This window comes from Elgaria multicarinata, chromosome 1 (genome assembly GCF_023053635.1).
Source record: "Elgaria multicarinata webbii isolate HBS135686 ecotype San Diego chromosome 1, rElgMul1.1.pri, whole genome shotgun sequence".
NCBI lineage: Eukaryota > Metazoa > Chordata > Lepidosauria > Squamata > Anguidae > Elgaria > Elgaria multicarinata.
In genome coordinates, this window is record NC_086171.1 from 2,747,709 (window position 1) to 2,764,249 (window position 16,541).

General features: G+C 48.4%; 2 protein-coding genes across 2 annotated transcripts in view; one reads left to right on the forward strand and one right to left on the reverse strand.

Annotated features, from left to right (window-relative positions):
• LOC134395914 (unconventional myosin-Ig-like) overlaps window positions 1–3,777 on the forward strand; it is an 85,426-nt gene extending 81,649 nt beyond the window's left edge. Inside the window, exon 22 of the mRNA XM_063122161.1 lies at window positions 3,526–3,777. Coding sequence (XP_062978231.1) covers window positions 3,526–3,682 — 157 coding nt within the window. The 3' untranslated portion in view covers window positions 3,683–3,777. The remainder of the gene's footprint in view (window positions 1–3,525) is intronic.
• Window positions 1–16,541, reverse strand: part of CCM2 (CCM2 scaffold protein) — a 247,433-nt gene that overhangs the window by 151,060 nt on the left and 79,832 nt on the right. The window lies entirely within an intron of this gene.

Consider the following 16,541-nt stretch of genomic DNA (forward strand, 5'->3'; position numbering starts at 1 on the left):
CAGCTCTGGTTTTCTTTCGGGGCCTGCGGAAAAAGCAAAACAACAACAACACGGTGGTTTGCTGCTGGATTTCAGTTGCAAACCGCTATGGAACCTTCAGAAGGAGAAATACAGGATGTTTTTCAGCAGGAGTAGAGCCCCTTGGGCGGGGGGGGGGGGAAAGAGCGTGGAAAGTGACCCCCTGGAGTTGCCCACCCCTGTGTTAGATGCTTCAGATACCTTAACGAAAAGCAGGACATGAACTGTTTGCACATTTTTGTGCGCCGCCTTGTAAGGAGTGAGATAAAAGGGTCAAAATGGAAGGAATGTTAAAATAAATGCGAACTAGCCAATATGGCCGTAATTGTGTGACGATACTGCAGTGCAGCCACGACAAATGGGGAAGAACAGGGCATTGATTGGATTGTCTAGGGAGGCCATTTTTCTTGAAAGGCCTCCCGAGCCAAGAGAGAGGTAGGCAGGGAACCAGGGCTAGCAGCTGGGCCGAGTGGCACGGCCCGTTGATCCAGGTTATAATTGGGACCGGGACAATGAGCACCCCACAGCGTGGAGGTGAGAAGCTCTTGCCTCCCCCGCCAGCCTCTGCAGCACTGAAGACTTCACAGCTCGGAGCGTGCTGCCAGCTGCAGTCTGGGCCTCTCCAAAAATAGCCCCTGAGTGCCAGATCCAGTCCTGACACAGAACGGGTGCAAAGCAGCGAGTACAGCAGAGAAGCGCTCCTCTTCCGACCGCTTCTCTTAATCATGGGTTTAGCATCAACAGTATGTGTGTGTGTGTGTGTGTGTGATTCGCACACATGTGATTCCCTCCACGGAAGGTTTTTGCAGTCTGTGCTGTGACCTTCAAGTCCGCTGCACACCCAAGATTTTCCTCCAATTTAGACTTCGTCACACCAGCACCTTTGCTGCATCCTGAATATTCACGTCCCCGCTTCTCACGATCCATTCTTCACTGATCCTCCCATCACCCCAACCCCTGTCTGGGACCGACTTATCCTTTCTGCATCCTGTGTTTCGCATGCAGCACGTACTGGGTGCTACTATTGAAAGGAGGCTTCCAGGTGGGCGGCTCTTAGCGCTACTATTCTGAAGTCCTTGTGCAGCTCTCCCATCTTTCTCTACTATGTGGATTTTCGGTGGTAAGAGAAAAGATGGAAGAAGCAGTGGGAAAACAAAGTAGGATTACCAGGGAGTAGGATTACCAGGGAGGATTGATCCCTGTAAAATGCCATGGTTGAAGCAGGGCGATTGCACCATAAAAGCCTAATCCGGAAAACACACTAAAATGTAGTGGGGCTGTGTCAGGATCAGGCCTGTTCGATCGAGAATTCTGGGCTCCACTCTGGGAGCATCGAGAATTCTGGGCTCCACTCTGGGAGGATCGAGAATTCTGGGCTCCCCTCTGGGAGGATCGAGAATTCTGGGCTCCACTCTGGGAGCATCGAGAATTCTGGGCTCCACTCTGGGAGGATCGAGAATTCTGGGCTCCACTCTGGGCTCCACTCTGGGAGCATCGAGAATTCTGGGCTCCACTCTGGGAGCATCGAGAATTCTGGGCTCCACTCTGGGAGCATCGAGAATTCTGGGCTCCACTCTGGGAGCATCGAGAATTCTGGGCTCCACTCTGGGAGCATCGAGAATTCTGGGCTCCACTCTGGGAGCATCGAGAATTCTGGGCTCCACTCTGGGAGCATCGAGAATTCTGGGCTCCACTCTGGGAGCATCGAGAACTCTGGGCTCCACTCTGGGAGCATCGAGAATTCTGGGCTCCACTCTGGGAGCATCGAGAATTCTGGGCTCCACTCTGGGAGGATCGAGAATTCTGGGCTCCACTCTGGGCTCCACTCTGGGAGCATCGAGAATTCTGGGCTCCACTCTGGGAGCATCGAGAATTCTGGGCTCCACTCTGGGAGCATCGAGAATTCTGGGCTCCACTCTGGGAGCATCGAGAATTCTGGGCTCCACTCTGGGAGGATCGAGAATTCTGGGCTCCCCTCTGGGAGGATCAAGAATTCTGGGCTCCACTCTGGGAGCATCGAGAATTCTGGGCTCCACTCTGGGAGGATCGAGAATTCTGGGCTCCACTCTGGGCTCCACTCTGGGAGCATCGAGAATTCTGGGCTCCACTCTGGGAGCATCGAGAATTCTGGGCTCCACTCTGGGAGCATCGAGAACTCTGGGCTCCACTCTGGGAGCATCGAGAATTCTGGGCTCCACTCTGGGAGCATCGAGAATTCTGGGCTCCACTCTGGGAGCATCGAGAATTCTGGGCTCCACTCTGGGAGCATCGAGAATTCTAGGCTCCACTCTGGGAGCATCGAGAATTCTAGGCTCCACTCTGGGAGCATCGAGAATTCTGGGCTCCACTCTGGGAGGATCAAGAATTCTGGGCTCCACTCTGGGAGGATCGAGAATTCTGGGCTCCCCAATTCAAGAAGGACGCAGACAAGCTGGAGTGTCTTCAGAGGAGGGCAACCAGGATTATCAGGGGTCTGGAAACAAAGCCCTATGAAGAGAGACTGAAAGAACTGGGCATGTTTAGCCTGGAGAAGAGAGGATGGAGGGGAGACATGAGAGCATTCTTCAAATACTTGAAAGGTTGTCACCCAGAGGAGGGCCAGGATCTCTTCTCGATCCTCCCAGAGTTCAGGACACGGAATAATGGGCTCAAGTTAAAGGAAGCCAGATTCCAGCTGGACATCAGGAAAAACTTCCTGACTGTTAGAGCAGTACGACAATGGAATCAGTTACCTAGGGAGGTTGTGGGCTCTCCCAGACCCCTGATCCTCCTGGTTGCCCTCCTCTGAACACGCTCCAGCTTGTCTGCGTCCTTCTTGAATTGTGGAGCCCAGAACTGGACGCAATACTCTAGATGAGGCCTAACCAGGGCTGAATAGAGAGGAACCCGTAACTAACCACACCTCCATTAATTCCTGCTTCCTACCATATTATTGTGATAGCAACTCCACAAACATGTGCTTGGTGTTTAAGAACGTCAGAAGAGCCCTGATGCTGGATCAGACCGAGGGTCCATCTAGTCCAGCACTCTGTTCACACAGTGGCCCACCAGTGTCCACAAGCAGGACACTGTGCAACAGCACCCTCCCACCCATGTTCCCCAGCAACTGGGGCGTCCAGGCTTACTGCCTCGGATACTGGATGTAGCACACAACCATCAGGGCTAGTAGCCATGGACAGCCTTCTCCTCCGGGAAGTTATCCAACCCCCTTTGAAAGCCATCCAGATTGGGGGCCATCACTACATCCTGTGGTAGTGAGTTCCATAATTTAACTCTGTGCTGTGTGAAGAAGTCCTTCCTTTTATTTGTCCTGGGTCTCCCACCAGTTTCATGGGATGATTCCGGGTTCTAGTATTTTGAGTTTGTGTCTCAAAGATCTAGAGAACATCATTTTATGAGGCAGCACTGAAGGTCTTCGGTCAATCAATGAGTCGAGAAGTAAGCACATGCAACTCCCCTTATAGCGCCAGGTGTCTCAGCCTCTCCCTCTCTTCCCTGGGTCTGCAGGACCAAGCGGGACCTGCGGGTTCAGGTATCGGACTGCATCCAGCTCAGCCTAAACGGTCGGAAGAAGCTCGTGACCGTGGAACTCCGCAACGAGCAGCCGGACCCCAACTTCGCGAAAAGCCGCGACGGCTTTGTGCTCTACTGGCCGAGGAGATGAGCAAGACGTTGGGGACAAGCACAGAGATCTCAGGGATGCAAAGAAGCCGGGAACGGGACGAGGCCTTCATGAGTCCGGGACGCCAAGCTGCCACGCGCTGCACTGCTCTTTTATTCTGTTGCGGGAGGGGGGCTTGGGGGAGAGCTGTAGACATTTGTAGCCCTAAAATGGTTCCCTCCGCCCCACTGTGGCCAAGGTACGGTAGGTTGGCTCTTCCTCACGGGGTTTCCACGAAGCCCTGTACGGTTGCAGGTCAACTGCGTGGTCTTCGCCGCAGCTGAGCAATAGGCTGTTCTGGGTGGTCTTCGCAGCAGGGATGGAACACATCCGGCCCACACCGCATTCCCGTCTAGCCATGGCCCCATCCGCTCCTCCTTGGCCCTACTGTGGTGTCCACACTGCCTCTAGCTCCCCAGCAGATCCTGGAGCGTCTCCCTTCCCTACTGGAAGGGCAAGGGGCAGAGGGAGCACGGGGGCTGCCCCCTCAAGGTCCCCCAATGGCCTTGAAGCGGCAGCTCCCGGTGGAGTAAGGTTCCCCTGCCCTCCCACCCGAAAAGGTACAGGGGTGGCACCTTTTGCAGCGTCTGGTTAGAGACTGGCTGGAGATGGGGCCCTGAGCTAGTCATAGATATGGAGGAAGAGGAAGAGGGGGCCGGATCGTGGCTGTGTGTAAAGGGACAGACGGGGGATGCAGGCTGGTGAAGGAGGAACTGAAACAGGAAGAGAGGGAATCAGCCAAAACTCTCAGGGAGCCCTCCAAGATGCTGAACCCTACACCCAAAACAGGTTCATCACCTTGGAGAGCTCCTCCAGAATTCTGGCTGAAACCCAGAATGGATTCACAGCCCCACCAAAATCAAAGCCACCAGCCTCCACTGAGAGATGTGCTGAGTGGTGCTGTTCCTAGGAGAGAAAGAACGTGGGCCGGATCTGGCCCTGCCTACTGCCCGCATGCAGCCTTTGACAGATTAATCCACGGGAATGTGGCCTTCGACAGAAAAGAGAAAAAAGTTTCCCTTCGCCTGCTTTACAAGGTCAGCTTCCTTTGGAGGCTGAAGCCTTTGTGATAAATAGCTTTTCAGCGGTGCCCCCCCTCCCCCCCCACATCCCCACCCCGTGACTGTGGAATGCTCTCCCCAGTGAGGCCCGCCTGGCACCAACATGATCATCTTTTTGGCATCAGGTCAGTATTTTACTCCCAGACATTTGATGGCAGTTGATGGATTTTTATGCATCTTTATTTTATTATTTTTATTTTTTGCTGGTCCATCCTGATGGCTTATTGGTTTTTATCATGTTCTCCTGTTTTATATTCGGTTTGTTTTCATAATTCTGTTCTAAGTCCCCTTAGACTGCTTTTTAAAGAGAAATGTGACTAAGAAATTTAATTAGTCAACCAACCAATAATAATAAAAAAGCTTTATTTTTGAATGTGTGGCTTGAGTTGGCATTTTTGGGTGCAGAAGCAAGCCCCAGGTCTATTATTCTGTTTCTGTCAGCAGCTATTCATCAGGGTGCAGGACAAAGAATTATGGGCTCAAGTGACAGGAAGCCAGATCCTGGCTGGACATCAGGAAAAACTTCTTGACTGTTAGAGCAGTACGACAATCGAACCAGTTACCCAGGGAGGTGGTGGCCTCTCCCACACTAGAGGCTTTCAAGAGGCAGGTGGACAGCTACCTGTCAGGGATGCTCTAATGTAGATTCCTGCATTGAGCAGGGGGTTGGACTCGATGGCCTTAGAGGCCCCTTCCGACTCAGCTCTTCTATGATTCGAAGTGATTCAAACTTCAAAGTGATCTTGTTAGGCTGGAGTGCTGGGCTGAAAACAACAGAATGAAATTTAATAAGGATAAATGCCAAGTTCTACATTTAGGAAATAGAAACCAAATGCACAGTTACAAGGTGGGAGATACTTGGCTCAGCAATACTACAACGAGAAGGATCTTGGAATTGTTGTAGATCGTAAGCTGAATATGTGCCAACAGTGCGATAGGGCTGCAAGAAAGGCCAATGCTATTTTGGGCTGCATTAATAGAAGTATAGCTTTCAAATCGTGTAAGGTCCTGGTTCCTCTCTATTCGGCCCTGGTTAGGCCTCATCTAGAGTATTGCATCCAGTTCTGGGCTCCACAATTCAAGAAGGACGCAGACAAGCTGGAGCATGTTCAGAGGAGGGCAACCAGGATGACCAGGGGTCTGGAAACAAAGCCCTATGAAGAGAGACTGAAAGAACTGGGCATGTTTAGCCTGGAGAAGAGAAGATGGAGGGGAGACATGATAGGACTCTTCAAATACTTAAAAGGTTGTCACACAGAGGAGGGCCAGAATCTCTTCTCGATCCTCCCAGAGTGCAGGACACGGAATAACGGGCTCAAGTTAAAGGAAGCCAGTTTCCAGCTGGACATCAGGAAAAACTTCCTGACTGTTAGAGCTGTACCACAATGGAACCAGTTACCTAGGGAGGTTGTGGGCTCTCCTGCACTAGAGGCCTTCAAGAGGCAGCTGGACAACCCTCTGCCAGGGATGCTTTAGGGTGGATTCCTGCAATGAGCAGGGGGTTGGACTCAATGGCCTTGTAGGCCCCTTCCGTCTCTGCTATTCTATGATTCTGTTCTATGATTCTATGATCCAGCTGACTAGCTTGCTGTAGGATCATAGTTGGGGCCCTCTGTGCCCACAGGTGCACATGCCCAGCGCAAGGACATGCCAACGGCACCGCCTTGAATGTGGAGCTCTGGCAGTGGGCGCCCCCGGTAACGTCCTCCTCTCATACACAGCACGGAGCGGCTTTTGACTGCATCATGTTTCCTGCCTCTCCTGAACACTTCCCCAACTTCTTATTTTATTTATTTACTTATTTCATTTCTATACCGCCCAATAGCCGAAGCTCTCTGGGCAGTTCACAAAAACTCCTTTCCACTCTCTGACCCACACATTGTCACCCCACTGGCTCCCCGACACCCTACTTTCCCACCCAGTCGTTTTCGCCTTGGGTGTATCGTAAGCTCCTGCCCTTCCGCCAAAACGAAATCCTGGTTGGCAGCCGTCTCACCAAAATGCAGACCCACGTGGAAAAGGTGGGACCCAGGGTAGGAGTGGGGAAATGCATCAACCCCATAAACAGGGGCCAAAAAGCTGTGGCAAGGAACTCCTCTCCTTTCCAAAGACGCGGGTGGAGCCGTCTTACATAAACACATCTCTGTGGATTCCAAGACTTCCCCCAGGAAACGAGTGGGCTGAGAGACTGGGTACAAGCAGTGGGTGAAATTCTGGGCACTGGGCATCCAGGCCTCAGAGCCCAGAACCAAACGAGGAAACATGCAACCAGGTTTCAATCAGAACCTGTCAGCACCCCAAAGGAGCTGTCCAAGGTCCATAGCATCATCTGCCAACATCCTCAGAATTCCCTGTTCCCACTGAGTTTATGTTAAGTATATGAAAAGAAATACTTGCTTAGTCATTAAAATTGTGTGTGTATGGCTATCTCAGGGTTAAACAGAGAAAGTCTATCTGTGGGCAATTACCTTGAGATAGAGGCTGTTCTGGGAACCTTGCCAAGATTCTAAGTTAGCCTCATCACAGCTGTATGTAATGTAGATAAGAATTGTGTAGATCTGTATATAGTTTCTCACTTGTGTAAAATGGAACTGATCACTGCTTACTGATCACTGCTCTCTGTGTATGCCTCAGTGTGCTGATCTGAACTGATCTGAATTGAACTGCACAGAAGCCTGAAGGAAATAAACCAGCTCTGCTGTGTAAGACCTGCGTGATGTGTGTTTGTTTCTGAGCACAGAGTTCCAGAAGGAGAAAAGTTCTGGCACAATAACCCAACAAAGGTTATGGGCCCAGTCTAGCCTAGACCAGCCTACGCCAGCCTAATACAGGCAGAAGAACCAGAACTTGATGGGAACAGTGCAGTATCAGAACCAGGAGTCTGCTAAAACAGAAAACTGTTGATGAAGGAAGACATCAAGCTAAAGCCAGTGCTGCAAAGTGAGGAAAAATCTCAGTCGGCTGACTCTGAGGAGGACTCTGAGCAGAAGGACGGTGAGATACCAATTCCTAAAGCAGAGGAAATGGCAGGAGCTAATATGTCTGGTTTGCATCAATTGTTGGAAAAGCTGAATGACTCTAACTATGCATTATGGTCTTACAAAATGCAAATGTATCTGATTCAGGCTGAACTGTGGTATGTAGTCACAGAGGATCCACCAGATAGAGCAGATCCACAGAATGCTAAATGGTTTAAGGACGATGCAAAAGCAATGGCAGTTATTGCATTAGCTGTGGAAGACTCTCAAATTTCCTTCATTCAGTTTTTGAATACATCAAAAGAGTGCTGGAATGCGCTACAAGCTGTATATCAAAGAGAAACAGCGGGCAGTAAAATAATTCTAACCCGGAAGCTGTATGGAATGAAGCTGAAACCAGGGGAGTCTATGTCAAACCATTTGAAAAGCATGAGAGAAATCTTCAATCAACTCAGGGCACGAGGGATGGAGTTTACAACTATACACCAAGTCTATGTGATTTTGTCAAGTCTTGATTCATCGTACGACGCGGTTGTCACCATGATGGAAAGTCAAGAGGAGAAAAATTTAACCCTTGAGTATGTAGATGGAAAACTACTGGAAACCTATGAAAGAAGACAAGCTTCAAAACAACAGAGTTTTAAACATCCTGTGGCTGAATTTCAACAAAGCCATAAATCTTCTGATGTGGTGGCTGCATTAAAGGCAAGGAAATGCTTTAACTGTGGTTCCACAGGACACTTAAGGCGGGATTGCAACAACAAGAAGAAAAAGCAGTCAACAGCAAAGTGGAGAGAAGAAAACAACATGAATGAAGCTGAATCAAAAAAGAAGTGTCTTCTAGCAAGAGTCAAAGAGACAATGAATCCTTGGTTTTTGGACTCTGGGGCTTCAATAAGTATGGCAAAAGACAAACTTTCATTTGTAACCTTGGAAACTTCTACTTCAAAGCAAAAGTGTGTTACCCTTGCAAATGGAACAAAAATCCAGATTTGTGGTGTGGGTAATGTATATTTTGATTGTCTGGGAGTTGAACTACAAAGTGTTTTATATGTACCAGAATTAGAAACAAACCTTCTAAGTGTGTTTCAGTTAACAGAAATGGGGTATGAGGTTTGTTTTACTGAAGAAAATTGTACTATAAAACAGGGAAACAAGGTGTGTGTGCAGGGAATAATGAAAGAATCTTTGTATGTGATTAATACTTGTACAGAACATGAAGTTGTAGCCAGCAAAGTCACAACAAAAACAATAGCCAATTGCAAACCACACCAAGAGTGTATCCATTTAATTCATAAAAGATTTGGTCATGCTAACTATAAAATAATTTCTAAGATTCCAGAATTGTGTGAAGGGGTGAAAATCAAACCATGTTCTAACTATGTAGAATGTAATGTATGCAGTGAAACCAAGTGTCATAAGTCAAACATTCCAAAACATAGTGAGAGAACAACAAAAAGAATTTTTGAATTAATTCATGCAGATCTTGCAGGTCCTTTTGAGACAAGTCAAGGAGGAAACAGATTTTTCTTGTCTATTGTTGATGATTACAGTAGATTTGGATTTGTGTATGTGTTAAAACAGAAGAGTGAAACTTTTGGAAAGTTCAAAGCCTTTGTTAAGTGGAGTAAAAATAGATTTAAAGAACCTATAGCTAATCTAAGAACGGACCGGGGAGGTGAATTTCTTAGCAACCAATTAAAAAAATTCCTCAGTGATGAGGGTATACAACATGACCTTACTGCTCCATATTCACCATTTCAAAATGGAGTTGCAGAAAGGAAAAACAGAACCTTGCAGAACATGTTAAGAGCTCTATTGAGAGAGTCAGGATTGTCTAACCTGTTCTGGGCAGAAGCTTTGTCCACCTCAAATTATTTGTTAAACAGGCTTTACCACTCTGTACATGAAAAAACTCCATATGAAATGTTTTACAAAAGAAAACCTAGAGTGTCACATATAAGGGTTTTTGGAAGTAAATGTTTTGCTCATATTCAGAAAGAAAACAGACCAGGAAAGCTAGCTCAAAGAGGTTTGGAATGTAAACTGTTGGGATATGATACACAAACAAAAGGCTATCGTTTGTGGTCTCCATATCACAGAAGTGTAATTGTGAGCAGAGATGTAATTTTTCATGAACAAATGCAGGAAACAAAACAGTATGTAAGTTTGCCTGTAGAACAGAAAGCTGTAGAAATGGAAGAAATTCCTGAACAATCTCAGCAAGAGAGGGAGGGGGAAGAAACTGTCAAGGAGGAAACTATGCCTGTAACTATGCCAAAGCGACCAGAAAGGGAACGCAAAGCTCCAATTCGTTACTCAGATGAATACCAAAGCAAACAGGTTTCTCATAGAGCTTTACTAATAGCCTATGAACCTACTTCATTTGAGGAAATTCAGGAAATGGAACCTACAGAAGCTCAGGGCTGGCATGAAGCAATGTCAGAGGAAATCAGAGCAATGAAAAAAAATGAAACGTGGGAGCTAGTACCTTTACCTGAAGGTCGTAAAGCCATTAACAGTAAATGGGTATTCAAAGTAAAACAAAATGAGGAAGGACAGGTGGAATGTTACAAGAAAACAAAATTGTGTAGCAACCTCTAGTGCAGAAGCAGAATATATCAGTTTATCTCTGGCTTGTAATGAGATTGAGTGGTATAAACAATTATTTGCTGACCTAAGGTTGGAAATTGAGACACCAGTAACCATATTTGAGGATAATCAGGCATGTATTAGTATGGCTACATCTGAAAAGTGTAAACCAAGAACTAAACATGTGGATGTTCGTTATTCTCATGTGAAAGATATAATTCAGAAGGGCTGGATTAAGCTTGAATATTGTCCATCTGAAATGATGTTGGCTGATTTATTCACAAAACCAGTATCAATGGTAAAACACAAAGAGATGCTTTTAAAGCTGGGTCTCAGATTGTAACACAATTTAAACAACATGCGCAAGAGGAGGACTGTTAAGTATATGAAAAGAAATACTTGCTTAGTCATTAAAATTGTGTGTGTATGGCTATCTCAGGGTTAAACAGAGAAAGTCTATCTGTGGGCAATTACCTTGAGATAGAGGCTGTTCTGGGAACCTTGCCAAGATTCTAAGTTAGCCTCATCACAGCTGTATGTAATGTAGATAAGAATTGTGTAGATCTGTATATAGTTTCTCACTTGTGTAAAATGGAACTGATCACTGCTTACTGATCACTGCTTACTGATCACTGCTCTCTGTGTATGCCTCAGTGTGCTGATCTGAACTGATCTGAATTGAACTGCACAGAAGCCTGAAGGAAATAAACCAGCTCTGCTGTGTAAGACCTGCGTGATGTGTGTTTGTTTCTGAGCACAAACAGAGTTCCAGAAGGAGAAAAGTTCTGGCACAATAACCCAACAGTTTAGCTGCAATTTTCAGGGTAGCGGGGTGGGGAATGAATTTTCCTGGAAAACAATACATTCTTCCCAGCTGTAAAGTATTGGGGGTGGGGGTGGCTGGGTACTGAACTGACCCACTAGCTTTGCAAAACACCTGCCCTTGTTGGGTCAGCAGAGCGGCACCTTCTGCCTGCTGAGGTGTAGCATAGGAGTGGACTCAGAAATGCCCCCGCCATCCCACTGATGAATGGGAGGGATGCTGGCCTGGGAAGCGCCAATCCTAGGCTGGGATTTGGGTCCATTCGCCCACCGCTCTGCCGCAGTGGCTTCTCTGCCTGAAGCCGGCCTACTGTCCTTGCAAGGAGGGGGTCAGCGCACCGGACTCTTGTTTGTGCTCTGCCTGGTCTAATCAACAGATTGGACATTACAGTCCCCCGGAGCAACAGCCGACCTGCGAGACTACGCCTGCACCGCACCGATGAGGCGGGTGTGCTTGGCAACGAAGGCAACCAGCTCTGGCAGCTGACAACCTGGGAGGGGGCCAGAGACATCAGGACTCAGCATCGTTCTCTGCACCCAGGGCTGGGGGATTTCGCCTCCGGCCAGAGACTGGACCAACATTCAGGGCCAGGATTCAATGTAGCTCCTTGATCATCAATCAGGTTGATCAACTCCTTGATGATCAACCAGGATGATCAGGGGTCTGGAAACAAAGCCCTATGAAGAGAGACTGAAAGAACTGGGCCTGTTTAGCCTGGAGAAGAGAAGGTTGAGGGAAGACATGAGAGCACTCTTCAAATACTTGAAAGGTTGTCACACAGAGGAGGGCCAAGATCTCTTCTCGAGCTGGACATCAGGAAAAACTTCCTGACTGTTAGAGCAGTACGACAATGGAACCAGTGACCTAGGGAGGTTGTGGCCTCTCCTATACTCGAGGCCTTCAAGAGGCAGCTGGACCGCCATCTGTCAGGGATGCTTTAGGGTGGATTCCTGCACTGAGCAGGGGGTTGGACTCGATGGCCTTGTAGGCCCCTTCCAACTCTGCTAGTCTATGATTCTATGATTCTATGAACCACATTTACATTATTCATGATCCTCACGATGGTGAGGAGACTGAGGAGCTAAAAAGCTAGAAAGGACCAGGACTACTAGAGCCCATGTTGTTGTTATTGTTATTTACGATGATACTGATGATGATGTTGATGCCATCATCATCAGGTGATGGACAGGCGTCTAGGAAGCAGGTCAAAGCCGCCTTTGGAGGCTATGAAGTTTGTGGGAAGCCTCCCTCCTTTTGGGCTGTGCAGATCACTGCAATAACACCGCATCACCTCTGGGTCCCCTGTGACAGGTGCCTTTTCGGACCTTCAGCCTTATGTGTGACAGTTGATCATGATTCATCTCGATCATTCATGTCCTCTTAATGATGCTGCAATCTAATACAACGTTCCTGCTCCCATGGGATTTTAGCTGAACACACACACACACACACACACACACACACACACACACACACTCGCCAACCCTGTTGCCCACTCAATTATCGCTCCTTTCGGGCCTGGGCGGGTGCATTCCACATCCAAAAAGAAAGAGGAACGGGACGGAAGGCACCTGTGTGCAGGGGCTAAACCATGGCTTAATTATGGCTGGAAAACCAAGATAACAAATGGCGGTCAGGCTGTAGAACGGGGGAAACTCCGTCCCAGGGCTGGATTCCATAGAATCATAGAATCATAGAATAGCAGAGTTGGAAGGGGCCTACAAGGCCATCGAGTCCACCCCCCTGCTCAATGCAGGAATCCACCCTAAAGCATCCCTGACAGGTGGTTGTCCAGCTTCAGGGAATGGTCAACCATTTCAGAGAAGCTTTCAGGAGCCCTGTTCTAGTGGTGGGAGCAGCAATGGAGAAAGGGGAGGGGCCAAAATACCAGCCTCTTTTAGCTTCTAGATGCCAGTAGCTAAGCCTTAGGGCAGCCTTCCTCAACCTGGGGCGCTCCAGATGTGTTGGACTGCAACTCCCAGAATGCCCCAGCTGGCTGGGGCATTCTGGGAGATGCAGTCCAACACATCTGGAGCGCCCCAGGTTGAGGAAGGCTGCCTTAGGGGAAGCATGTTGTCATCCTCTTGGAATGGGGGGAAAGCCAGGAAGGCACCCCGCAAACAATGGTCAAGGGAAAGGGGATTGGGCCAGGGGAAGGAGTGATGCATTCTGGGAAACCCCAGGGGGAGGGACTGGATTCGGCAACCCAGGAGGGCCGGGTTTGGCTCACGGGCCTGAGGTTCTGCACCCCCACTTTAGAAAGCCCTTTGTGGAAGAGGCCAAAATCCGTCTGTCAACACAGGTGGGAGTTCTTCTGCATGCAGGCGCAGGACGAGGGTGGGTGGGGGTGGGGCTCCCAGCTCCCGATTAATTACACTGACATTTTGTTCAGCAGCACTGGAATTAATTGTCTCCGTGCTTTCTTCTTGTATTAATTATCGTGAAATCTTTGATCATTTCAAAGTATGCCAGACTATTTTCCAATGCAGCTTAGATCGCCGTTCTCAGCAGGGGCTAATGGATCGCTTGTCTCCAGCGGGCAGGGTGACACCCCCCCTTCCCAAGAAACAAGATATACTTCCGATTTTTCTGCTCCTGCTGCTTTCCATTTCGCAGTTATTTCAGGACAGTTTTTCTAAGGCTGCAATTCTATATATACCAGGGACTATTGAACTCAGTTGGGCTTACTTCTGAGTAGACAAGCATAGGATTGCACGATAAATCAATCTCTCTCTCTCTCTCTCTTCTTCGTAGGATGGTATAACTGTAATTTTTAACGGACCCCAGAACTGTTGTTTTAAAATGGATACTGTTGTTTTTATACTGTTGTTTTTATGTTTTTGATGGATATAAATTTTGTATACCTTTTTTTTTTACTGTTTACTGTTTTTAACTTTTGTAAACCACCCAGAGAGCTTCGGCTATGGGGCGGTATATAAACGTAATAAATAAATAAATATAAATAACTAAATAAATTTCAAGGCTCTAGTCCTCACTTTTAAAGCATCCACCTTTCTGCTTCTGACTCTACCCACATAGTATAGTACAGTCTTTGACTGCCCTGTGCAAACACAGCATTGGGCACAGAATCCCAGCGTCATGAGAACCTCAGGATTTTTTTTTAATTAAGTTTCTAGCCCTTAAGGCTAAGAAAGAGGCCAGAAAGTGTGTGTGAGAAATATGTACCTGCACCTTTGCTGCTGCCTCACTCTCCTGGATTCTAACCTCACTGCTCCTTCACCTTCGTCCTTCCCGTGCTCCTCCATCCCTCTCCGGTCTGAGTTATGCAGGTGATCAAGCTTTGGTCAGCAACTAAATGGGCTGGAGGCCATTTTGAGGAGGTGGTTGGGGGTGGGGGTGGCCCCCATCATAGAATCATAGAATAGCAGAGCTGGAAGGGGCCTACAAGGCCATCGAGTCCAACCCCCTGCTCAATCCACCCTAAAGCATCCCTGGCAGATGGTTGTCCAGCTGCCTCTTGAAGGCCCCTAGTGTGGGAGAGCCCACCACCTCCCTAGGTCACTGATTCCATTGTCGTACTGCTCTAACAGTCAGGAAGTTTTTCCTGATGTCCAGGCGGAATCTGGCTTCCTTTCACTTGAGCCCGTTATTCCGTGTCCTGCACTCTGGGAGGATCGAGAAGAGATCCTGGCCCTCCTCTGTGTGACAACCTTTTAAGTATTTGAAGAGTGCCATCATGTCTCCCCTCCATCCTCTCTTCTCCAGGCTAAACATGCCCAGTTCTTTCAGTCTCTCTTCATAGGGCTTTGTTTCCAGACCCCTGATCATCCTGGTTGCCTTCCTCTGAACACGCTCCAGCTTGTCTGCGTCCTTCTTGAATTGTGGAGCCCAGAACCGAGAGCCTTTTTTGGCTGAGGAGCGGGGTTTAAGTATGATAAATAAATAAATAAATAAATAAATAAACTGGACGCAATACTCTACATGAAGCCTAACCAGGGCCGAGTAGAGAATAGAATCATAGAATAGCAGAGTCTTCCCACAGCCTTTGCTGCCTCCACTTCACACCCCATCTCTCCGTGGCTCTCTCTTTTGCTCTCTTCCTCCCTCCCCCATAGCATTGCGCTCCCGCCAGAGGCCCCTATTGCCAACAGCGGAAGGCACCGTCGGAGGCTATGGAAGGGTGCGCAGTGCCCACCGCTGAGCCACTGAACCCCCCCTTTAGATCCCCCCACCCCTCAAAGGTGGCTCTTTGGCAATCCCCTGAACTCCATTGAGGCTTCAGCCTTGTCTGACCAGAATCTGCTTTCTGTGGGAGCTGTCCCAGGTACTGGAGAGCCAAAATATCGCTTTTGTCCTATCCGGAATGGGGCAGCCTCCTGCCTTTTCTCCCATCATTTCTGTACTTCTACGGTCCTTCCTTCCCACGCCGGGATTCCTCTTTGCTCAAGATCGGTCCTCTCGTTCTAGCCTTGCTTAGCATCCCGGCTGGGACAAGAACAGGAGATTGTGGAAATTTCTTATCCAGGACCAGGTGGGCCTTAACACTTGCTAGGTCTTCTCCCTGGTATCTGAGGTCAATACCACACAGAGCATAGTTAAACTATGGAAGTCACTACCACAAGATGTAGTGATGGCCACCAATCAGGATGGCTTTAAAAAGGGGTTGGATGAATTCCTGAAGGTGACGGCTATCAGTGGCTGCTAGCCCTGATGGTTGTGTGCTATTTCCAGTATTCGATGCAGTGAGCCTGTGTGCACCAGTTGTTGGGGAACATGGGTGGGTGGAAGGGTGCTGTTGCACCATGCCCTGCTTGTTCATCCCTGGCCGATGGCTGGTTGGCCACTGTGTGAACAGAGTGCTGGACTAGATGGACCCTCGGTCTGATCCAGCATCAGGGCTCTTCTGACGTTCTTAAACACCAAGCACATGTTTGTGGAGTTGCTATCACAATAATATGATAGGAAGCAGGAATTAATGGAGGTGTGGTTAGTTACTGGTTCAGCCCTGGTTATTCCTCATCTAGAGTATTGCGTCCAGTTCTGGGCTCCACAATTCAAGAAGGATGCAGACAAGCTGGAGTGTGTTCAGAGGAGGGCAGCCAGGATGATCAGGGGTCTAGAAACAAAGCCCTATGAAGAGAGACTGAAAGAACTGGGCCTGTTTAGCCTGGAGAAGAGAAGATGGAGGGGAGACATGAGAGCACTCTTCAAGGACTTGAAAGGTTGTCACACAGAGGAGGGCCAGGATCTCTTCTCGATCCTCCCAGAGTGCAGGACACGGAATAACGGGCTCAAGTTAAAGGAAGCCAGATTCCAGCTGGACATCAGGAAAAACTTCCTGACTGTTAGAGCAGTACGACAATGGAATCAGTGACCTAGGGAGGTGGTGGGCTCTCCCACACTAGAGGCCTTCAAGAGGCAGCTGGACAACCACCTGTCAGGGATGC